Consider the following 25,391-nt stretch of genomic DNA (forward strand, 5'->3'; position numbering starts at 1 on the left):
TCACAGTCTGTGAATAAATTACCTGCGTAACACCGTAACTGATCGCTTCTCTGAGCTGCATATTGAACACAATGAGCCTTTTACATGTTTTAGCTATTTATTCCCTGTATGAACATGTATAATTGTGCGCGCTACACTGGTTTTGATTCTGGTTTTGATTCATGAGAAGTAGTTATGTATTTATATTTTTCATAACGAACATTTGAAAATTATTTTTTTGATTGTCCAAACTGTTTTTTAACCGTTTACAAGACTTTGTTTGGAAAGTAGGTTTATACTTTGCCTCAGTGACACAGAGTTTTGGTCAATTTGAACCAACCTTATAGTGGGAATTAATACAAAATATATAGTCTAGTCTAGTTGAGTGGATTTGCTTTTGTATAACTTGGTATACGTTATGTGTTTCAGATTATTAGTAGTCTATAATTTCTTCACTGAATCTACTGCACTGCTACACTGTTGCAATATTTCAATAAAAACATCAACAATTAGATCAAGTCTGTTGTATAATTGAGCATACAAGACATCAACTGTTTTCATATACATTTATTTAAAAAAAAGAGTTTGCAGTACAAAACAAGACCATTTTGTCCAAGTGAGAACTACAGCTTCTGTTGCACAGTTCAGTGTAAATAGAAATGCAGCACTTGCTGACTTTCAGTCATACACATTCCACCTAAAAATAGACACACATTTAGTTTTTCTCTTTGAAATCTGTTCATATAATTACAGTAATGTCAGTGTGATACTTTTAAGTATGACATGTTTAATTGGTTTACATCTCAAACATTATGTCAGCCCAAAAAGGACGCAGTATTTACTCCAAATACACGTGGATAAGCCGATTAGCACCCTCCACTACATCCCTGCTTACAACTACTACAATCCCCTTCACCTATTTTGTACCTCTTTGTGTCCTCACAGTTTAAATGTCCACTTACATAACATAACTGAATACCTAGGGACCAAAGTGCCTTAAAAAATGGGCACCTTGTGTTATCCCTTGAATGTTTAAAATACAGTAAGAAAAAATAAAACTGTGTGAATGGGAAAAAGTAACATGGCATAATTCCTGTTGATAAAAACAGCTAACAGGGAGGTCTGTATTGCCATATACCTTCCATATGTGGTTCAAATCTGTTTTAGTTTTAAAATGTTTTTCCTATTCTCCCATTGTAACAAGTCCAGCTTGGCTACAAAGATGATAACTATTTAGAATTATTAAGATGACAAGTAAATCCCACTCCCTTAGAATAGTATGATGATCTAACACTGAATGTTAATTCTCGCCAAAAACCTGGCTGTGGTTTGGTACCTGCTGCTAGCTGCCAGATTCTTGATTCAAAGAGGAGAGAATCTAGTTTGTAGTTTTGCATAATGAAAATAAATATTCTGTTTCTCCCTTCTACTGCAGCCTATCCAGTTCGATCCATGCCATTGCCCTCTGCTGACTGTGGATGGCATTACGTATGGCTGCCAGCAGCTCATCAGTACATCTCCATGCGCTGGGCTCCAGGGTGTAGTAGAGCAGGGGCAGTGTCTCCAGCTGCAGCTCCTCGGCCTGGCACACCTCCTCCATTACTCTGTCCTCCCCACACCGTGGGAAAAACTTCCTATTTCAAGTGTTGGAGCGTCATATGCAGCAAGTTAGAGGAAAAAACGTTGGGTTCTTTAAAACAACAGCAACACTTTTTTGTATATCTGTATGGTAAGAAAACACCACACGATCTTCAGATGGAGAAAAATGCAAATTTACCTTACAATGTGAGTGGCGTGAAATGTGTGGTGAACCTGCACGAGCCTGATTGATGTACCATCATGCTGCTATATGATCTGATGCGTACTTACTGTTACACTGCATTTACTGTACTTGCCAAGCAAATGGGTGCCCACGTACCTCAGCTTCTTGTGCTTTTTGTTCTTAGGGCGGATATGGATGACGATAGGGTACACCCCCTGTCTCAAAAAGCCCTCAACACTGGGCAGCCCGAGCTCCAGCAGACAGTGCTTGTCCTGAGACAAAGACGGAGATTTGGACAATGCGTGACAATATGCATTCATTATCATCAGCAAAATGAAACACTCTTCTGTCTTTTCCTTGAGAGAGACTTGGGATGTTTGTGCCTTGTGATTATTTCAGCGATGATGTGTTTTTTTTAATTACCTGGCTGATGACGTCCTGTATCGACTGCAGCCGTATTCCCAGAGTCGTCTCTGGACTGCAGGGATCCAACAGGAACACTCTCTTGTCTCGTCTCTCTGAAGCCTGGATAGGCTCTGTAAACCACAGGAAACAGAGGAAAGAGGAGACTGTGGTGTATCACGCCATGGTCAAATGAGGAATCATCAACCTTTTCGGTCACCGAGTCTATCATTGTTGGGGACGTGAATAAGTGTGTGTGCTGTGCGCATACCTGGTGGGCAGGTGTTGAACTTCAAACCAGACTCTGCTGGTTGCAGCAGCCTCTCTATGAGACCACGGGAGAGAAGAGAGGGGGAGAAGATGACCGGCCGCTTAGTCTGAACCTGCACCGGCTGCACTAAACTGTACGGGATCAAGTGCTCCTCGTGACCTGAGGGGACAGGCACACATGAAGGTGACATTAATGCACAGCTTGTAAATAAAAAAAGGATACTAAAAAAAGAAGAAAAAAAACATCACACAGATTTGGTGTTGCATTCTGGGAACACTGGGGCTGGATCTTACGTTTGCTGAGTGTGTAAAGGACCTGCTGTGTGGAACCAATCCCACGGCAACTGGGGTCCGTTGCCTTGACCAGTCGTACACGTCCGGATGCTTTCTTCAAGAACTACATGTCGGAAAATGGAAACAAATAAACATTTAGTAGTCGTTTGTAGGAGTTATGTAACAGTTTGGTTTAGCACAGTGACTGAAAGGGAACCAGCATGTCATTTCAATATGAGCAGACTGACCTTCCTCTTGAAGTCCTTTTGCTCCAGGGCCATTTTTCGTAGCCTAACAAGTAACAATTGTTGTGCCCTGAGATGGAAAATACTTATTTGTCATCTACACTCTTAATTGGCATAATTAACAGGCGGTACTTATATTCTAATATAATAAAAAACAATGCTCAATAGCCAGAATTAGAATAAGGTTGCAGTCAAATCAAGGTCCAACTGGCGTACCTGTTGTAGTTGGGCATGGTTCCTGCCTGCAGGTGCTTGGCTGTGTGTGGGTCCACCAGGGAACAGTGCCAATGGTATTTCCCATTGTATCTTGTGTCTGTGACGTGTATAATGTCATCACAGGACACACCCAGAGACGGCAGGTCACCGCGAGGCTCCATGCTGATATTAACACGCACATAGAAGGAGTCAGCACCCATAAAAGTGGTCGACGAGAGGTGGGAGCACATTTTGGAGTATGCTGAGGACAGGAAACAGAAGAGGGGAAAGATAGTCTCACCTCTCTGTGACATCAATGAACAGAGGTTTCAAGAATACCCTATTACAGTTTTATGTAAAAATATCTGACAAAAAAATGGACTCACCCTCTGGGTTGCTCTGGTGTTTGAGCGTTGAAGGCTCAGCCCACCACTGCAGTGAAAAGTGGGCTACCTCAGCAGTGCACTGGCCCAGCAGCACACTGCCCCCACCAAACAGAACCCTCTCCAGCTGGACAACATTCAGAGAAATGTGCACGTTCAATCAAGGAGCTTGTTTAAAAAAACCCATGTACACTCAGAACTGTAATGGGCACTTGTCCAAATAATACACATGTAAGCATTAGCTGAAGCACACCTCTATCATGAAGCATGTACATACACACAATACTCACACATGATTTATGCACTATACAGACGCACCCACACACACACACACACACACACACACACACACACACACCTCCAGCAGCTCACTGCCCTCCTTCAGTCCACATAGTTCAGCTTGGGAACCAGCTCTCACGTGGCTGACGAAGATCCCCGTTTGGTTCCCTCCGACTATCGTAATATCGTCAGCTAGACTGGCTCTCCTGTGCTTTGGTGAGATGGGGGGGCTTGAGGACGGGGAGCGGGAGGGTGTGCTGAGAGATGGCAGGGATGGGCAGCATTAGATGAGGATGACGTGACATGTACATGAGGCAAAGATTTGGCAAAGAGCAGTGCAACTAGTCTATTCACTTCATATCATCAAAAGGTTCACTTTTATGCTTGTTCCGTGCTCTAAGATTTTCTTTCATCCACATGTTGTATGGAAAACCGTTGGACCCAATTACTAATGATGTTAACCACTGAGTTCTGTTAAACTGTATCTGCTAGAAATATTGTTTCGGTTGCATTTTGAGGATTCCACAAACAAGATTCAGGCCGTGCAGTTGTGTTACAGTCATGTAAGGTCAATGGGGGCAATAATCACGCCATACCTTTGTAAAATAAATCATCATTCTTATCTATGAAGCTGTTAGATGTTGCTGTAAGCACTTTATAAGTGACATTGGTTATTAAGCAGGAAGCCATCACATACATAGTCATAGTGTGCTTTAACAATGTTTTTTAGTGGCTGTCATTGACAGGCGTTTAATCCGTTATGTTGTACCTGGAAACACTAGGACTGGGCTGTGAAGAGACTGCAGGCAGGTTGACCAGGTCAGGGGGGAAGAGATGAGAGTGTAGGGAGGTGCAGGAATCCCACAAAGAAGGTTCACTCGGATTACCTAAAAAACACCAGAGAGCCTCGTAACTCACGCTCACAACGTACTACATACAAAGGCTGTAAAACCACAAGTTTTAATTAATTTAATTTTTAAATTAAATTAATAATTTAATTTTTGACCGAATCAAATATACCTGTAATGTTATCATTCTCATCACTGCCCCACGATTCCGAGTCAAACCTATTCAGAGCAGAAAAAAGGGACTTTAATGAGAATGAAATGAAACTAGTTAGAACAGACATTGTGTATCGTGACGTGGGGCTGATTAACTCACTCAGTGTTGACTCGTCGGTTGATGGAGTTCATACACGGTGGGAAGGGGAATGTGGAGAGTCGATTTATTTCTTTTTCGTTTTCGTCTGTCTGAGGGTAGAGAGGTAAATACAAAATACACAGATTCTTACTCCTTCATTCTTTGTCTTTTTTGTTCTTTCCGTGCTGTGTTTGTTAATGAGCGGAGCTGTGGTACTCACTGACAAGAGCAGGTTCTCCTCTGAGTTGGAGCGTGAACCTGTGGAGGAGAAATAAAGTACGTAAGCACAAGTACTCTACGCAAAATGTGAGAATCATCCACCAGGTGTCAGTGCACACAACTTACCCTCTGAGTTATCGTTGGCATGGCCACTCGAGGGCGTCTGTGGCACAGAGAACAGGAGTGAAACTGGTGTGACCTCACAGCTATAGAGATATTGTGCAGGTACAAACGCGCTAAGGGCTGCATAATAATCGACTACAATCAGTCTCAAACTCTACACAATAATAAGACTCGACTCCAGCTAAAGATATTTACTTTGCAGTCCAAAAGCTACATTCCTCGCATTCTGCAAAGACAACGTGAGAAAACATGTTGCTGCAGTCTCCAAAATAGTTGTGGTCACAGTACACAAAGAAGTAGTTACACTGTATTAACAGCACTTATCCTGATTTTAATCATGACTGGGATGACGGTGATCCTACTGTTACTGTGAATGTGAGTAAGATCATAGTTATGGAGGCCAGCCCTGACCTTTCGTAGCAGCAGGCGGCTGCCATTGGCCTGGGGTCTCAGGTCCAGGCCGAGGGAACAGCAGGGGCCGTAGCACTGGTCCTCACTGCACAGGGACAGGTGGGACTGAGGAGACAGAGGGAACAATATAACGCCTTGTGTGGTTACAGTGGGACGACAGTGCTGCACTCCTAACTTGCTGCGTGAACTCACACAGTGCAGACCGGGGCTGCTCTGCTCCATTTGCTCCCGGCTCCTCTCCCTCTCACTCTCCAGCTCCCTCTGCTGCTGCTCCAGGTTGGCCTGCAGCTCTGCAATGCGTTTACGCAGACGGTTCTTATCCAGCAGACAGTCGGTGTACTCCAACTGCAGGCTGTCTCGACTACGCAGAGCCTGGTGAAGAGATGGAAAAAAGGAAGGGAAAGAAAGTTAGCATGGTGGGGAAAACTATTGAGACTAGTCATTGGTGCTAATATGAGGAATTCCAATTGCAACACAACTAACTACAAACGTGCCTTGATGAAAGTTGGCTAGAGACTGTTGGGCCTCCATTCACACTGACCTGGTCTCTCTCCTTTTCCAGCTCCATGATCTGGTTGAAATAGGACACGCTCCTCTTCTGTTCAGTCTCCCAGTCCAGCTGGAGAGTTCTCACCTTCAGCTGTAGCTGCTCGCACTGCGACTCCAGCTACAAACACAGTTTACTATTACAACCTCTATTCAAAGGCAGAAAAAAAAACATTAAACACCGACTTTGGCTGTACATCAAACTTTTTTTTAACAGAGTAAAAAATAAATAATCTTAAAGATCATTTGTGACACCTTGTCCGAGTCCTCGTCAGTGCTCTGTAGCTCTCCTTGTATCCGGGTTATGATATCACAGAGCTCCTGCCTCTGCTCTGCAGCCTCCCTGCGGTCCTGCTGCAGGATATCCATCAGAGCCTGAGGTAAACCACAGAAAGCTAATTTTGACAGCATGAAACACTGCATCTTTAGAAACACCGCCCAAAAAAGCATGCTACATCTTTGTCTTGAGGGACAAATCATGAGGAAAAAGCAGTGTGATTGGTCCCGACAGCAAAGAAGAAACAGCAAATGTGCTTTTAGACGATAAATATTGTAGATTTAAAAACATACCATGACTCCGGTGGCAGGAACTGAGTTCCTTATCTGACTTCCTGTATTCTCAGCTTTGTGAAATTCCATGCGGTGCAGCGGCTTCTCTGGCAAAGCAGGTGGAGGACCATTTATTTCACAGGAGAGCAAACTGTTTCGCTTTGCTGCCGTGGTGTTCCCTGGAGGATCGATTGCTTGTTTCTCTGCGTCTGTCAACCTGGACCTGAACTCCTCTACCTGTAAGCAAAGCAGCCATAAACACATACCCTGACATTTTGAAACGTCCACACCAGCCAAAACAAAAACACGTTTAAAATATGGCTAATGAGCTGTTGCAGCTGGGTGCCAGTTTAAACAGTTTCACTTGAACTGCCCTGGGTGCTGCTATTCGTGCCATCAAACATAACATTTATTATTTTTCTTTCCCGTATAGTCTTCCAGAACTTAAAATATCTCTCCCTGTCTTTATACGACATGGTTTTACAAGTAACATGTATCTCTGAAGAACAGACCCTTGTGTTAAATAGAAACTCTTGGCCCCCTCATGGAGCACCTAAACCTGCACCTTAAAGCTAAGAGCAACAGGGGCAAACAAGTAGATCACTGTTATTAGCAAATTCGCCATTTCTGCAGCAAGTACCAGCTGTTTTTAGAGTGAGTATCAGCTGAGGAATGTGGTGGGACATAGGGAATGACTCATCTTCTGAGGACCTTCTCACACTAAAAGTCAGTAAAAGTCTTGTGTTTGACAACCCCTCGTATCGATATCTGTGAGTTCTATGATTTGTGGTGACTAAAACACTCTCTTTAACCTCCTAAGATGATACACTGTACAGCTTCGTTTTTTACATGTGCTGCTCCCAACCGACCTACCTGCCTCAGTAGTTCTCTCTCGCGGGTGGAGGCCTTGCCTTGCTCCTCCAGGGCCCTGGAGTACTTCACAGCCTGCTCCAGGTGCCTGTCCTTCAGCTTGCCCAGCTCTCGACTGCCCGACTCCCAGTCTTGCCGCAGCCTAGAGATCACAAATCCTCATTGATTAATTTCTGTGCGACACAAGGTAAACCATCTGCTTTCTGTGACATTAAAGTTACTCGTTCATGGATTCATCGTAGTTTTAATCCACTCACTGAAGCTTCACGAGGAAATGTTGCTGTTATTAACTAGAGATTCAATCAGGATATTTGTTTATTTACCCTCTCAAATGGAATGTCAGTCTCTCAGCTGCCGGAGATCTTTGCCAAAACAAATCTCAAAAACCAGCTGGTAAGCTCTCTATAGAAAGTTACCCATCACTGCCTGTTTGACGCCATCAGCAAGGTAAATTACCTGGCTCAAACTGTCAGAGAATGTTGCTTCCATGACTCGTCTCTCACCCATGAATTTAGTGAACAAAGATTTTCTTTTCACAGCCTGACAAAAGTTAGAGGACCAAACTCAGCTACCCCCAAAAGTGAGACAAACCTCTCAAGCTGCAGTCTGTCCCGACACAACTCCTGAGCTTTGCGTTCGGCACGGCCGCGTTCGTCCTCTGCCATCCGGCAGCGCTGAGACAGGCGGCGCTCACACATGCGGCTGTTTCGAAGCTGCCCCATCAGTTTACGCACCTCCAGAAGCAGGAACTGGGTCAAACCCTCCGGACCCTCCTCATCTGGGGGGGTAAAGACAGGTGGAGGTTATGGGTCACGGGTACAACTGGTTGATGTGCGTGGAGTGGGTAAACTCACATGCAGAGAGTGGAGTGGCTTGTTTTAATGTGTGAGGAGACGGGACGGGTGAATGAAAGTCTGTCTAAGTCATCTGCGTGTCCTTTTCGCATATGTAAACATCTGGGAACACTGAATCCTTGTGCATACTTTGTGAAAGTACCAAGAGAGCTTTTGTTATAAGATTTCCTCTCAAGTTCCCATACTGGCTCTACATCTTTTGCTCTTTGTCTTGGAGACCATTAGTGTCAAACGTACAAAGGCCTTTCATTATATTCTGCTTGTTTAACATGCCCTTCATTCCTTAAGATACTCTTAAGCATAGTAAGAACAACACATTGTGTGTTCAGCTCTGCAGAGAGTTGCCTACTTATCCACTAGATAACACTGAACACAGAGTTTCTGGCTCTAACCATGTAACAGTTAAATATACACCGTAGAAGCTTATCCAAAGTTTGAATGTCTGTAATGTGTTTACTATGTGCCAGTAAAGAAACCTTCTTACGCAACAAGTGGGGCTAAGTTCTTTTTTGAAAGTCAGATTTAAGTCTCAAGATGACAATCAGGAGTCCTGAGTCCTAAAAGTTTTGGGCCTGAAATATTTGTGATGGAGTCTATTTTATTACGTCAATTTTCGATTATACAGTGTCTTTTCATTCAAAGTGTACGCATGAAAATTCTCGTTCCACATTAAGATATTTCTCTCTCTTTTCAAAGTATTTTGGTTGATTATTTTCAATCCTTAAGTCCAACTCAACTCTGTGTCACGAGGTGAGTCCACGCCTCTGCCACCCTCGACATGCAGAGAAGCCCCGCCTTACCCAGAATGAGGGAGCATCGCTGTGTGGGCTGCTCTCCGGTCAGCTGCGTGTACTGGTCCGGGTGGTAGAACTCCAGTGATTCCATGAAGGCTTGAAGACCTCGCTGGCCCTGACCACGCAGAATGTCCAGCAAGCGACCTGTTCAACAAAAGTGTAACAATGTGGGATTAATCACTATCCCATGCACAATGTCAATAAACCCATGCAAGCTCACGTCAGCATTTTGGTACTGTAAACTATCAAAGCTGAAGCAGTCTCACCTCAAAAATGCTACCTCTTTGATGTGAGTGCCATCTACACTGTAGTTACATTGGTATTTCAAACATGACCATGATAAATGAGCGGCTGTAGCATGAGCTAACCCACTGGCAACGAAACCACAGCGATATGAACTGGGTGCTCCGGTCCTCGTCTTCATCTTCATCTTCACTCCCCATTCTGTCAGCCTTACACTCCCCCTTTACTTGGCAAAGTCTTTCATCTCACTCTCTCCTTAGTTCCTGCCTGTTTTACTCACTGCAACATGTATCTCTATACCCGCCTGTTCCTCTCTCACAACCTGCTGCACAACCACTCACACATAATGTGGTTTTACAAAAGAACCATACTGCATGTACTGTCGTGCTTCCCATTGTTAAAGCATGCCGTACTATTGTACATTATTGTATTGTGTTCGAGGCAGCCATTTGTAAAGACCATATTGCATATTGACCCCCTGTCTTTTTTCCTACATTTCCTATCATTTGTCTCATAAAGGTAAAACTTACAGAAATGTAAGAAATTCTCATTATTCTTTTTTTATGATGATGCTAATGCTACTTAATTGCTTTTCCTCTCTTCTGATTTTTCTCTGATTTCTAAGTGGAGTATTGGGCGTTTATTTGCATTGGGCATCAGAGATAATACAATCCTCATGTCACACTGAAAATATGAGTAGCCTCCAAGAAGTATAGCCTACCTAACCAACAGGCCAAACTACAATAACCAACTTCCTGTTGACAGCTCCCTTTCACCCCATACCTCACAGTAGCTTGTTATTTTAATAGGTCCAATATAACATTACAAAAAGACTCATAGTATCTTCTACTGTGAGTTTCCCATCTCATATTGCAGTTTCATGATCTGAAACTAGCTGATGGGTAACACATGCACAACCAACTGCATGGCCTTTTACGTCATGTCAAGTTCACTTTAGCTGTACGGCTGGTGTTCCGCTTTAGATGTATCGACGTGTTCGAATGAATTTTTCCTCCTCTCACCGGCCTTGCTGATGCGCAGTGGGTACTGCGTGGAGTTGAGCACCTCGTCTTCATCCTGCTCGTCGATGACCTTGCACTGGCGCAGGTACGGCGTGAGTTTGGCCGGGTTGAGGATGCGTGTGAGCTTGTGCCGTACCTCCTCCACCCGGTCCCAAAGCTCCTCGCAGCGCTCCTCTGACCAGGAGGGAGAGGACCGCACCTCCTCCTGAGCTATGTCCCCGTCCTCGGCCCAAACTGTGACACCTGCAAGACACCGGAAATTTACAAGCAGTTGAAGAAGTTTGACTGCTGTAAAAACTATTGTGCTAAAACAGAAAGAAAAATCTTTTAATCATTTAGTGACTCCAGAAATGCTGTAGAATTGCTACTTTGGACCATGTCTCATTTGACTGTCACAGTTCAGCCCGAGGGCCAGATTTACTGTCCTGACTACACTTATCTGCACCTCTCAGCCCTCAAAGTGGGTCATTGCACTCTGGTTTATCAAAAAATCACTGTCTGTCTGCTTTTTAACGCACAGATAAGACATCAGAAGCAAAACATGTGAGGCATCCTTGTGAAATAAGTTTATATTCCTCCTAATTAAAATGCAATACATGATGATCCTCTTTGTCAAACACTGAGCCCTTTTTAATAGAAATCATTCTTTAGGATGCATAAAAGATTACTGGGTTTATCTGTTGCATTGAGAAAGAATGAGATGAACCTCCTTACTGGAAATCTTCCAAGGAATGCAGAGGGGGATTTACTCCTACAAAACACAAGTCCCACAGATGGACATTTAACTTCAGGCCATTTGCCACACGGAGAGCAGATAATGGTGTTAGATCTCATTTAAGGAGGACAACTTGATTAGCTGAAAGCCAATAAGCGTTTGCATGATGAATGAAGTTATATTTCATACGAGTTAGTATATCAGCAGCAGTTAGAGTCTGCTGTTACCAGGGTCATAAACTGTGGTGGGGAGGACACTTTGTGGGTCAGTGTCTCAGAGTGCAGGAATGAAAATACTGGCTTGACTCATATTGCACACCTGAAAACACACCAGGGGGAAGAAAAGCTTGCTCAGTCCCATTCATTTCACACTGTGGAGGAGACAATGAGAGAAAGTGAAAACCCCTGCCACTACAGGAGTGTGTTAAAAACACAACTACGTACTGTGTGTAATCACACTTACTTTTAAGCTATTTTCTTTCCTCTTGTAATAATGATAATATTAACATAATGGTTGATTCTGTTATCAGTGATGCGAGGGAGGGAAAGCTTTTGCCAGCCTTCCAAATCCAGTGAGAAATTGCTGATCAAGGCACACTCTTAACAACACAAGCCCCCCAAAGCTGTGTTGTTTCTAGAGACAGAACCCCATGTCTCATTTCTGTTGCATTAACAAATGCACTTTATAATCACACAGAGGTCCAGTTTCTGTCACATCTCACTGCAGTCTGTTATGCTTTGGCAGTTCTTGGCTCTAGGCTCTGATAACTAGTGATGGGCTTTTGTCCCACTTTATAGATAAAACAATATATATAAAGAACCTATGGATAAGTCATCATGAAAATGATTTATTAGTATTTACCCTCTGTGTTATTTACCAACGATGAGAGTGAGGCGCCTGCTGCTCTGTGCAGCTGATGTGACTGATCTGAGATAAGGCAGGTCGAGGCAGGTCTGGATGCTCTGGAATCTCAGTCATTACCCATAAACACGTCTACTGAGACATTGTTCTCATGCGATCACAACCGAACCCCTCCTCCTTACACTCCAAGCAGTAGAAAACACCCAATACCATACTGTGATCTACCATCATCTTTTCTTGGAACATAAATAGATACAATCTGCAATTTTAACCAAGGTTCAATTGTAAAAAAGAAAAAAAAAGAAACAAAACAAACAATAACACAAAACTATGCATGTGTTATCTGCTGATATCATATTCACATATATTCCATCAACAAGACTTTTGTTATCAGATGCATTTATCTCCAAAAGGCCATGTTTATATCTTGTGTGAAAGTTTGGAAAGTTTTGAGAGTAGCTTTAAGAAAAATCAGATGTATTTGACATGACTGGAAATATGTATATGTTATATGTTAATATATGTTAGTTTACCAAAAAGAAGATTATTGTGTTAACTGGTTTGAGAAAAGTAGCCTTTGTCATGAAACAAATGTGTCACATCGACAGAGTATTGATTAAAAACAACAACAACAACAAAAACAGAGGGCAACTTGATCATGCTCCACAGTGGACATGGTAGAATAGTATTACATAATGTGATAGATTATAGTGATGCGGGAGTTAAAAATGCCAGATTTGTATACTTGTCTATTTCTTGTTGTTGACCCAAACCGGGAGCCGAATTTAAGACCTTATCACTGATCGCATACCCGGCTATAGCACAGCCTTGCTACTATTTAACGCGTAGTTATTTACTCATAACACAGCTGCAAACTGCTGAAATCGTAAACGTTGGCTTACCGCTCATGTCTCGAACCTCCTTGAATCTGTTCTGACGATGAGACCTAACAAATGAATCAAGTCCTCTGCGTCTCGTTCAGGTCCAGAGAAGAGAAAAAGAGAAGTGAAACTGAGCAGTGAGACTAGAGAGAGTGCGTGGGCGCCATCTGACCGGAGAGCAGCGAGCGCACAGGTACTCCTTTACGCACACCTTGGCACACTCAGCTCCCCCACCCTCGGTCAACCCCAATTAGCCAATCCGCAGCCAAGAACAGCGATAACGATTATCACCAAATCACAGCGGATTTCCTCGACCAACACATTTCACTCTTGAGGAGAGCTTCGAAATAAAGACTGCCTATGTCTGAGGTACAGCAGAGTCCTTTAGCACTAGATGGCGCTTTCAACCACTGATTGTCCACTCAAAGCTCTCCCCAATAGGCGCATTATTACAGTGATAGTTATATTGCATAAATATTTCCAGGTATGTTTCTTGAATTCTGAGCGCTATCATGAAGGCTTGACACAGAAACATGACTTAAAGAGAATATGACTAATTGACACCGTGAGTCACTCACTCACAGTTGCAAAGAATAGCTTCTCCCCTCGTGAATGTGCAGGAGAGACAGCTTTGTGTTGCATCACTTTGTGTCCTGGAGGAGAGCAGGTTAGTCACCAGCGTTGCCGAGGGACACCTGACCTGATCTGATGCATTTTAAAATGACACAGAGTGTCTCATCCTCACAGTTTTTTGTTGTTGTTTAATGCATGTTTTATAGCACGTACCACATAAAGACTATAGTATTAGGTAAGTGGGACAGCTGACTCATACTATTTGAGCTAGAGTACTACCAGAGAAGGTGACAGCATTTAATAATGGAAGTCACAGGATATGAAACCAGGAAGTGACGAAAAGGTTAAAACAAGTAGAGGCAAGTGTTACCAAAAAGAGCATGATGTAAATTAGCATGATAATTACATGTTGTACTCAAAATCATTTAACAGCAGGTGAAAGAATTGAAATGAGGAATAAATGAGAAGAAGAGGTGATTTTGTGTCACAAGTCAAATTATGTACATTTTAGAGGTACATTATATGAATCCTTGGTTTGGGAAAATATACACAAATGTAGGCTATGTCAAAGATTTAAAATGATGTCATTTCCTAACTTCTCCTCCTCCTCTTCCGAGGCAGCTCTTGAGTGTGGGACGGGACCGGGCAGAGGGCGTGGTGTGAAATGTGTCTTGCAGTTTGAGTCTGAAGGCAGACAGGAAATGTGGGGTGCCTAGCAGAAGAATGCGTCTTTTTCTTGGCATGTGGACAGGAAATGTCAGCCTATACTCTTCGTCCCTGGGCCTCCCCAATACACCCAATACAAACAGGCCTCCTGTTTGGGGTCTCAGTACTGCTGCTGAGAGATAATTTAGATAGAGATATATTACGTACTCATATACACTACAGGAAGCTTACATGTGAGGATGCTCTCTCTACAAAATGTCCTCTTAATAAACTACATGTTTGTGCAGAAATAAATACAGACTTTGCATCAGGCCTTGGTCTCACTTCGAATAGAGTGCTGCAGGAATGAGTCTTAAAACCCGGAAATGAGTCAGCATTTTTGCCCCTCGTCTCACAGTCAATTTTTTAAAAATTGATTTTGGTTAGATGCCTGAAATAAGGTTTGTGGTTAACAACAAGCTTAAAATATTTCAACGTTTTGTTTTTGTCTACGACATAAAATATGTCAGTAAATCTCATGAATTTAGAAGTTTTATGTGTCTTAAAAAAGGCAGTTGCTAACAAGCGGCTAAATGAGACTACAAAACGTCATCACGCTGAGCATTAGTCCGCCTTTAGCTACGTGGTGGTAACATGAAGTCATTGTAGTTCAGAAACGGTTTACCGCCAAGTATGATCATACATAAAATAAATTTGATTTAGTGTCTGTTAGCTTCTATTGTATTTAAGCTCCAAAAACAATAAGAGTGGTGTTCATTTGTGAAGATTGTGTAAGTATCATATACTTCTGTTCGCCACAGGGCTCATTTTCTGTAATAATCCAAAATCCAGTGGAATAATCTCATTGGCTTTTTGTAGAAAGAACCAGTGCGATGCTAACTTTTGGGTTGGCCTACAAAAAGACATCATCAGTTCTCTGTATGATAAACTGCACAAGAATAGCATAATGACATCTATTCATTTTATGCACTAACTGAAGGATCTGTAATTGTATACATCAAAGACCTACAAAAGTAGTTGAGCCGCGTTGACTGGATATTATCTTAGCCTTATGCAGGGACATGGTATGATTTTTTAAAATCTTTTTCATGTTTATCAGGTAATTGATTTAAAATGTGATAACGAAACGAACAGACAGGAACTAGAGAAGGTTATACAAATAACTCTACTTCCTTGTTGTGTTGTAAACTTATCTTGTGCTGTATCTCATCCTTGATTATGACTCACAAACTCACACCTCCTCTCCCCTCCTCCTCTCTGTCTTTCTTTCCATACCCCTTCTTTCTGTGCTCTTCTTCCATTTTGTCTCCCTCGCATTGCTTCACTCTTTGTCATTTACACTCTGCCTCTTCCTCCGACAGACCCATCCATCCTCCAGCAGTGCAGTCCAGGCCTTGGTGAGGGCAGGGAGGGGAGGGGAGGGAAGGAGGGAGGGCTGCAGTGGATGAGCATTCCTGTTGTCTCTGAGGTGACGGCGGCACAGAGGAGCCATTGACGGCAACACTGGACCCCACAGCTTGCTAATGCTGGAATGTGTGATATTGTGACAGTTCAGTCACACAGAAATGGGCCGTGCAGAATTCCCTTAAGTGCTCTGTACGCTTTAATCTGTTGCTCTTTAAGTTGTTTTGTTTCCCTCTCCAGACAACAAGTGAGTGAGCAGCTGTTGGTTTGGTGTCTTTTTGAAATGATATGCTTCACGGCATCACGAGCTGGTCGGGACTGACAACCATCACTGCCGCACTTTGTGGAATAAGCAACTTTCTTAAATTTGCTTTATATCTGTGTGATTATCTGTGTGAAGTGCATGTTAGACGGAGTGGCTTCTTCCCCACATGCAAAAAGGTTCAGCACAGGATGTAATCAGACACCAGAATTAATTTAAATCTGCTTTAATCTACAACTATTCAACAATGTAGGCCAACAGCTTAAACAGCAGCAGCGTCTGTGGGTTTCATTTCTATGTTTGTTCCACACTTGTCCTGACCGGCACACAACAGGCCCGGCTCTTCACCCAGCAGCTGAACCCCCATGGCTCCATCTATGACTCAAGCCTGGCGGCAGCACAGACTCACCCCTTTGTGTCCGTGAAGAATGCGTCTTTTCTGACTCTTTTTGAAAACAGGGGCAGAGAAAGAGAGGGACGGGAGCATGAGTAATTGAGACAGATTTAAATCTTGACATGTGATTTATGTTTCCTCTGTAGGCTGATACTGTGGCAGTAGCTCTCCATTGATCAGGCTGGTACTCAAGATACCCTTGATGCTTTATGACAAAACTGAATTGAGAAAAGAATATCATGCATCAATGAAATAGACGCGTTTCTCTCCACTCTCCACTTGCAAAGAGGAAGCTGTATTTCTAAGGGTGCTGTGCTGAAGGATTTGCCTCGACCAAAAAAATGAATCTTGTAAATAACCCAGAGTAATACCCTGCAATTTCCTGTTTAACATGGAATCAACATCAATACAGCAAAGGGTCAGAGTGAAGGGAGGAACTCTTATTGAAGCAAACAAGAAGCTTGGACAAACAATGAGTGGGACAAAAATATTACAACAATAAAACCAGAGGGCTCTTTTATTTATCACGCAATAAACTTGAAAAACTTTAATTAAAAGATTACATTTTCATGAGCTGCTGTGTGAAATATTTTCCGAAGCCATGCAGGCTGACAAAGAAGCCTCATATGGAGGCGATGTGGCTGAGCTTGATACAATTCAGACCTCAACAGAACCTCATCTGGACAAATTTGGAGCGTCTGGGAGGAGTCATCATCCATTCTGGGCGCTGGCCACAATCAAGGAGCAACCGAACACACGTTTTTAAATCACTATATCAACTCTTGGTCCAGGGCTGGATAATACAATCACCTTTTCAACTAGATACTACTTTAAAGAGCTGTGTGACGTAGAACTATAAACCATAAATGTCTACTGTGGGACTACAAAAAAGGAATTTAAACCTCAGCTCAGGTTAAATACCCTGTTTCCCCACACGACGACACCCATAGTGTGATGTACGAATTTCCTGCTGATTGACTCTACTCTTCTACATACTCGCAGACAAATGTGCGCACGGGCCTGACTTTGTAGTACCAGTAAAAAACGGACGGCCCGGCCTGCTCCCCTTCCTGTCACTCTCCTTCCAGAGCGGTGAGGTTTGAGTTGAGACGTTTGAATTACAGGGTGTTACACGGCTCTAAATCTGAGCTCCACCACTGCAGACACGAACAGCTTTACCAACCGCTGCAGATCAATTTCTACACATACAGGTTTAAAAATGCAACTACTGCTTACCACATGCTCAAAGTTGCCAGGGTGACATATAGAGCAGTCACAGTAATCACAACACTTTTGTGTACATTTCAGTGCATGTACTGTATTGAAAGTGCATGTAATGCTCCTAATTCTATTTGTGCATGATGTCTAAATGGACAGACTTGGAGAGGATGTCCAGGGGTCACTGTTTTCAGACAGGTCAGGGGTCGCATGTTTGTCACGTTCCTCTGGCTTTCCCTTTTTTAACCTGGCATCAACAAAACAAACACCCTTCCTCTTGGGAATGATAACAATAAAGTACGAGAGTGGTTGTGTGGTAAGACTCCATTTCAAGCTCAACTCAACAATGTGTGCGTCTCTAGTCTCACAAACACAATATTTTTAGGGTCATCCAACGAACTCGTATATCAACATAGTAGTTTAAAGCAGGAATTAGGAGATGCAAGTTATTCATTACGATAACAGGAAGCCATTTAGTTTCCTAATAAACCCCCTGACAATATTTGGTGTCTGTTTCCATGTCCAGCTCCATCAGCATCTGTGTGCATGTTCTAATTATGAATACAGTATGTCTGGAAGTACAATGGCTGGTTTCAATGCTCACCAGCTCTCCCAGACATCATCATCCGTCTCGCCCCTCGTCAGGCAGACATAAAGGGATGACGGATTAACCCTTGCTGAGTCACTGACCTCGTCAAAACTATTGAATTCTCCCAGCTTCTCAATTCACTGCTTCATACTGGGATCTGCTTTTAAGGTATAGTCACGCAAAAGTGACAGTCAGAACTAAGTGTTTCAGTGTGTGTCTGTGTGTTCATGCCTGTTTTTATTATTGTAGTCTAGAAAGCACGGAGGACTGACATTACAATACTCTATTGTCTGTGGGCCAACACTCAGCTTCCTGGCCGGTTGGAATCCACGGAAACAGGAGCGCAGTCCAAACAAAGACACAGGGGTCGACTTCTTTCATGTATCCCTCCATATATCAACCTCCTCACACCACTCTCTGGACAGTCCCACTTCCCGGACGGTGTTCTCCAAATCTGGGTTCATCTGGGTTTTTATGAGAACAGGAGTCCAATCTGGATCTGTCCTCCAGAGCAGGAGACAGATCCACAAAACCCCCAAAACATCCAGATTGACGAGACCCACCATGAAGAGTATAATGCTCTGGGTGAAGTGGAACCGCCTTTACAATAATTCACACCTGACTTGTTTGGATGTGCTTTTATTGGATGAACCTATAGTGTCTGAGTGACAGTAATAATAGTGAGCTGTTGAACACTAAATGAGTTTCAGTGTCTGAAAGCAGTCAAAGCTTCTTGGCTGCCTCGCTGATTTGTGAGAAAGTCATTTCCTGTGAAGAAAATCTTTTTCTGTCTCAGAGACTTCTCATCCTGTTTGAGTAGCACTCCTTCCTCTCCACCTCCTTCTCTTTCCTCCTTTCATGCCCATGAGCTTCATGCTTCGGCATAACGTTTCTCTGTCTCTCTGTCACTTCTATGCATTTATACTCTAACTTGAATGTACAATACTGATTAAATATAAGTTCACACAATTCTTTCCACAGACAATATTTTCAACATGATTTTCATAAGCTTGTGGTGTTAACTTTCCTGTCATTGCTCTTTCCCTTTGTCATCACTCCTTCTGTCCTCTGGTTTTCTTGTCCTCGCCTTCACATTCACTGCCCATCAGAGAGCCTCTGATACTTTGCAGCTGTTGTCAACAAGAGCTGCTCGCCCTCCCAGATCTACAGCGAAGATGATCCCTCCATTTCTCATGTCTGTTGTCAAGCCCCATCACCCTTCACATCCTCTCCTCTAAACCTCCCCTTTCCCCTTTGCTTAGAGTTGATTACCCTCGGCCTCTTTTCCTGCCTTCACCCTGCTCCCTTTTCTCTTTAATCTCATTCCCCTGTCAAATCAGCCGCGTCTGTGTTTTCACCCCCCACACTCCTCACGGGACATTCATTCTTAGTAAATTGATTTCTGTTTGTCAAATCTGCATCACAGCCCGTCATAGCTTGGACATTTGGGCTTCTGTTCATCCATAGTAATTTCTTGAATATTCTTTATTTGTATTTCTCAGGATGCAACAGCTGGTTTCAGCACTAACCCTTCCTCCCTTAGGTATCAGTGAAACCACATATGCACCTTAATATACCTGGAACTCACTGCAAAGAGATGATGAAATCACAAGATCTAGTTTTGTTGTTGTTGCTGTTGTTGCTTATTTCAGTGAGGGCACTGTATAACAATTTGGATGAGTCACTATAATATCTGGCCTGTTGTTTGCGTGTGCCTTGGTCTGATGTCTTGATACTGTGGTGATGCCAGTCTGTGCATCTGTGCTTGTATTTCTGTTGTCGATCAGCACACACAGAAGTAGCCTGCACTGACAACATTCATGTCAAACAGTGAAAAACACCCTTTAAAATATGGCTAATGTCTTACTCTGCTGTACACACGTGCAGCCTATTGTCGCGTGCCCAACTGGAAGTTGGTGATGAGTGTGTTTTTGTAAAGAGTGAGGTGAAGAGGGGTCACAGAGAGAAGAAAGGTTGATAACGCCCATGGGAACTCTTAAGAGATCATGTTTACAGGGCTGAGTAAAGGTCAGAAATGACAACTGTGAGTGTGCGTGTGTTTCATTGTGTTTGCTGCACATCTCATGGTTTTGATTAAATGTCCAAGTCATTGCAGCCTATGTTAGATTAAAGGGTTCACATGTTAAACATCTGTCTAAGGCAATGGCAGACTGAGAGGAACCGAGGTTAAGACCTGATGAGTCCAAGCATCAGGAGACTCCTCACAAACACACACACACACACACACACACACACACACACACACACACAGACAAATAAGCCAAAGTAATTCAAAACATAATACACATATTTAGCCAGAAGCTCAAGCACACCCTGGCAGGACAGTGTGGGAAGAGTCTCAGTGGTTTATTATTGCAGCCTTCAGCCTCACAAAAGAATGTGGTCGGTGTCTTTTCTTCGTCACATTGGTTCTATTCTTTATATTTTCCCTCTTCTTCGTAGTGCTCTTACATCTTTTACATTTGTTTTCATAGATTTGCTCAAATTGAAAGTTGACATGAGCTGCTATATGCTGGTTGAGAGTCATGACCTTTTGTGCTCCACAAACATGAAAAGACTAACTTCAGTAGTCAATACTGAAAAATATGGGACACACGCACACACGCACACACGCGCGCACACACACGTGTAGAGTACACACTTTAGGCATTCACTTCAACCACTCTCTTTCAGGATTAGGGCTATATGGCTTCCTTCAACATCCATTATTATTTATTAATTCACGCTTCGAGTCCAGCGACCTCCTCCCTCTCCTCCTCCTCTCCCTCTCCTCCTCTTCCTCTTCCTCTTCCTCTCCATCGCCTTCCACTCCACTTGTCAGCAGCAGCACGGAGCCGCTGCACCGATGCAAAGTTCATGTCCAAGCGGCAACATACGGTGCGGACCGCAAACCGAGGAGAATGACAGTGAAGTTGTGTCTATACTAAGGGACTACTTTGTTTTACGGTAAGATAAGTTTGTAAATAACTTTGATGTAAGTTGCATGACGAGTATGGATGTGAAAAATCAACAGCAGTAAATTACTACACAGTCAACATCTAATCCAGTTTTGTTGGCGTTCTATACAAACACGTTTGAGTGCATTTTTCCTGTGCGTAGAAGAGCGCAGTCAGAGCAGCCACATGCGCAAAGTCTCGCTAAAATCACTTGGTCACGATCAACTTTTGCACCTTAATGCCCACGTGCGTACATCACCGTGGAGTCAGTTGGTTTAATAGTGAGTTCGTGTTTCTCTTCTGCATTTGAATGGTTCAGACAAAATAACGTAATCAACGATAGAAGGACTTGATCACACTATATGTGTGAAAAAAACTTGCCTTAATGACAATTAGCAGCATTTGTCAACTTTAAATAACATCTAGCTTGTGAAAACTATTAGAGCTCCAAAGGGGACAAATGATCTGTGTCCAGAATGCAGGTGCATCAGTGCATGTTATTCAGTAAGATATGTAAAGAGGGAGAGTCTCCTAACAACGTATAGATAAAAACTGCATGACAATACAACTTTTCCAAATTCTGCCATTTGGCATAACGAGTGTTTGCAATGTTGAGACCGTTACTAAGAAGTCCTTTTTTAATTTACATTATGTTACCCTCTGTACATCCTCTTCTGCAGCATTACTTCCCTTTAGTTCGGTGGTGATTCGTGTTTTTAGGTCACATTTCAATAGAACTTGCTCTGTAAATTGAAAATGTAAGCGCTCTATTATATGACTTCAAACTGTGTTGGTCAGGGAGGTGACGTAATGGTTATAGAGACTGTCCCTCATCCATTCAATCATCTGGACACTCTGTCTGTCCCTGCAGCAGCGAAGGTCCTCAGTGGACACTGCAACAGCAAACAAGGACCAAAACATTAAACTAAGTATATGTGCATAATTATGTGTTTGCTTGGTGATTTCAAATGTGGATAGCTGTGATGAGACACAATGGAGACAGCTGAACCTATTTTTTGAAGAAGTGACGATCATGACATTGTGATACAAAAATAGGGCAAAATGAAAAATCATAAAGATGTAATATAATAGTGAATGAGCTCTGGAGACGATGATGGTCATCACTTACACAGACTTTTAAAATAAGACTTTGAATGAGTGTTGCTTTAAGCGGCCACTTTAACTGTGCCTCTCTGTTATGTTTGCCAGGTGGAAGTTTGGAGAGGCGACATTTCCTTATGCTCATTGTTCAGCGTGTCTATTGAAATGAAATGAGTTGTGTTTGCACTTCACTGTTGCTTGGCCTCGTTTCTCCTGCGTTCTATTGACAGAGGTCCCACGCATAAAAAAAGAATAAAAGAATCCATGACAAGGGTTGAACCTGACCTTAAAGATTGATGTGTTTGCTTAGCCTGCTGTTGTTTAGTAATATTTTCTTTGTGCTGTAAAAGGAGTCATTGAACCAGTTGAAGAGGTCAAATTCTTATCTCAAATGCTTCTTCTTGTGAGCTATTTTGTTGACTCGGTAGTGCATTAAGGAAAGTGTGAGAGGGCGTGAACAGGAAGTTAATTTACAAGTAACAGTTCTCAGATATGAAACACATATAGTCTGATACTGTCAGACACTGTCATGAACCCATAATTACACATATATCACCATCAGATATATTCATACTTATGACAGTTAGCTGTCATTGCAGTCAGGTAACATACAGAGTAAGACACTTTACTGCAGGCAACAGAGACACCCTCGCCATAAAGACCTGGCAGGGTTTGGAGTGTTTTGCCACGTCGCAGCAGTAAATCCTTGTAAACTGACTGAGTGCATGTTGTATTTTGGAGTCATGCGTAATGGTCAGGGTGTACTGACCTCAACCACAGTTTGCTGGTTCGGTGCTGTAAAAGGCCCTCCGGTCCAGTGGAGGAAGCAACCTCAGAGCTGACCTACTGCGACACAGCCCTGTGTTTGTGTGTAAGTCCGAGCACACAGATGTATCTCACTCTGAGCCACTGGGATCGAACGGTCCCTCAAATGTCACCAGAGCCCGGTTCTGCAATTTGTGGCTCTGTGGTACCAGATGTTTGACTAACACATAAAATCTGCCTGCAACAAGGAGAATGACAGAGATGGGAAACATGACGGTATGTGTGTGTGTGTGTGTGTGTGTGTGTGCGTGCGTTTGTCACAGAGGGAAAAACAGAGAGATGAAAGACAGCAAGGTTGAGAGCTGAAAATAGAAGTCAGGTCAAAAAGAAGAAAACATACAGACATGAGGTAGAAATGTGCTTCTCATCAGCGTCCTCAGATCCTTTATGTGATGGCTATAATAGATGGTGTCCGGTCTGGTCCCATTGCAAGCTGTTCCCGTTTTACTTTCCTGTATCTGTCTCTGCAATCAGTCAAGCAGCTCGCGCAAAACAGGCTTGTATATGGATGCCTGCAGGTACAATTTACGGATGAATAACATGTTTAGCACATATAAATGTCTTTCCGTGTATCCTTAATGAGGCCAATTTTCTCCCCAGAGTGAATTTCTGTGCTGGCATTTACACTTTAGTGTGCATGAAGAGATCTGTGTTGAGCTGCTCACGAAGCCGCAAAGGAAGACGGAAAACCATATAAAAGGCTGATATGGGGGTAAAATAAATTGGCAGCTATAAAGGCCGGAGAAAACAAGTTAATTACACAATGAAAAGCTGTGAATTATCATCAGATGACTGAAATGCAGCAGCAAAATGAAGGATTTCGGGATGGAAATTATATTTAACGGTCGTCAATCTGGGAGCTAACATTTCTGAAATGATTCGATTTTTTTCCAAACTTGGTGTTGACAGTGACAGTAGATGTTTGTCTCCCTCGCTAATGTTTATCTGCCTCTCACCTTTCCGTGCCCCACAGGCCCTAATCGCTCCCTTAAGCTAACTGTTATTGAGCTGGAGGATCAGAAGCGGTCTGACAACGGCTGAAATCCATTGTACCTCCACTCCCTCCGCTTTATGAATGGTCACTCTAAATTGAGTACTCTTTCTGTCACACCCATATTTTCACCTATTTATTCCCTCCTTTCCTATTTCTGGCTGACAGACAGTGAATGCTCCCTGCAATGCCCCCCCCCCCTGAACCTTTGTGTCGTTGAAAAACTGGGATTAGTTAAAGATTTAGGGAAGGTAATCTGAGCCCAGGCCAGTGCCCAGTAAGAGTGGCACCAGCACATGGGCAGATTGGCCTTGCAGCAGTTTAAACTAGTAACTCCTGCGACATTAATCCAACACGGACTATGGTTTGGAGAGGTCACATGTTTGGAGTTTACCAGTGCTCGCCTTGCCCTGGAGTCATTTCTTCAGCAGACAGGAAGAAGGTGTTTGGAATATATCCAGGAAAAGCAGACAGGCTACTGTAGGAAACATTTCTATCTCTGGAGAAGTGGATTTATGGTTTTACTGTTGTGCATAAATCTGCGAGATAGACCTGGCATCTCTGCAGCTCAGTGTGGTTAAACATGTGCAGACATGGGGCTCTTGTTTTTATGTCACATCACATGTGATTTGTTTTCATTTTTAATTCAGTTTAATTTGAAAAATGTAATGTAAAAATTTGGATTAACATAAATTTAGATCCATACCTTAGAATACACTCCAAATAGGGATTATTTTTATGACCATTTAGTCTGATATTTTCCAATTAATTGATTCTTTATTTAGTCTGCAAAATGTCATGAAATAGTGAAGAATGATATGGTCTTTAAAAAGCATTTTCTATTCAGTCCAAAATCAGATCATAAAAAAAATGTTTAGTATATGTGCTCTAAGGTTAGAAAAATTGATGATCAAAATGGTTAAATATCTTCTGTAGATTGACTAATCTCCTTATTGCGTCAGTGCTAAAGTAGATATCAATGAAAACTGTATAATGATAGAAACGTACTGTTCACTCAGGAGAGAATAACGGAAAGCACTTGTACTGAAATGAATATGTATCATATGAGTCAGACTTAAGAGAGTACACAGGTTCTATTTGTCAAGTTTTAGACGCCTGACACATTTATGTGTGCCTGAACGCTCCTGTTTCAGTTTTTCGTTTAGTATGTCACTGACATTTCTCTCTGTCTGTTCTCCCAGCTGGCCTTAAGTGAACTGAATGAAAACACAGAAGACTCCCTAACTGGAAACCATCGGAGAACTAAGTGGATTGAAGAAGGCAGAGAGCAAGTGTGGGAGTCAGAGAGGGAGGGAAGACAGAAGGGATTAGCAGCTAATCCAGTGCATGGACAATCCTGGATGAGCCTTATTTTTTCCTCCTGGGTGATGCAGG

At 42.7% G+C, this 25,391-nt stretch overlaps 1 protein-coding gene across 1 annotated transcript; it reads right to left on the reverse strand.

Annotated features, from left to right (window-relative positions):
* Positions 1–1,405: 1,405 nt before the first annotated feature.
* On the reverse strand, positions 1,406–16,288 carry LOC142945268 (caspase recruitment domain-containing protein 10). Its single transcript, XM_076086687.1, has 25 exons — positions 16,233–16,288; positions 13,038–13,108; positions 10,560–10,802; positions 9,301–9,438; positions 8,238–8,424; positions 7,650–7,788; positions 6,798–7,013; positions 6,483–6,602; positions 6,223–6,348; positions 5,874–6,053; positions 5,682–5,786; positions 5,274–5,310; positions 5,137–5,186; positions 4,950–5,038; positions 4,809–4,855; positions 4,558–4,675; positions 3,868–4,045; positions 3,513–3,636; positions 3,148–3,388; positions 2,935–3,001; positions 2,708–2,810; positions 2,415–2,573; positions 2,165–2,277; positions 1,898–2,013; positions 1,406–1,613 (listed from the first exon to the last, which is right to left on the reverse strand). The coding sequence occupies exons 1-25, from the start codon at positions 16,286–16,288 to the stop codon at positions 1,406–1,408; spliced, it is 3,231 nt and encodes a 1,076-aa protein (XP_075942802.1).
* Between the last annotated feature and the right edge of the window lie 9,103 nt (positions 16,289–25,391).

This window comes from Anarhichas minor, unplaced genomic scaffold (assembly GCF_050575085.1).
Source record: "Anarhichas minor isolate MPS153535 unplaced genomic scaffold, ASM5057508v1 ptg000007l, whole genome shotgun sequence".
Lineage (NCBI taxonomy): Eukaryota > Metazoa > Chordata > Actinopteri > Perciformes > Anarhichadidae > Anarhichas > Anarhichas minor.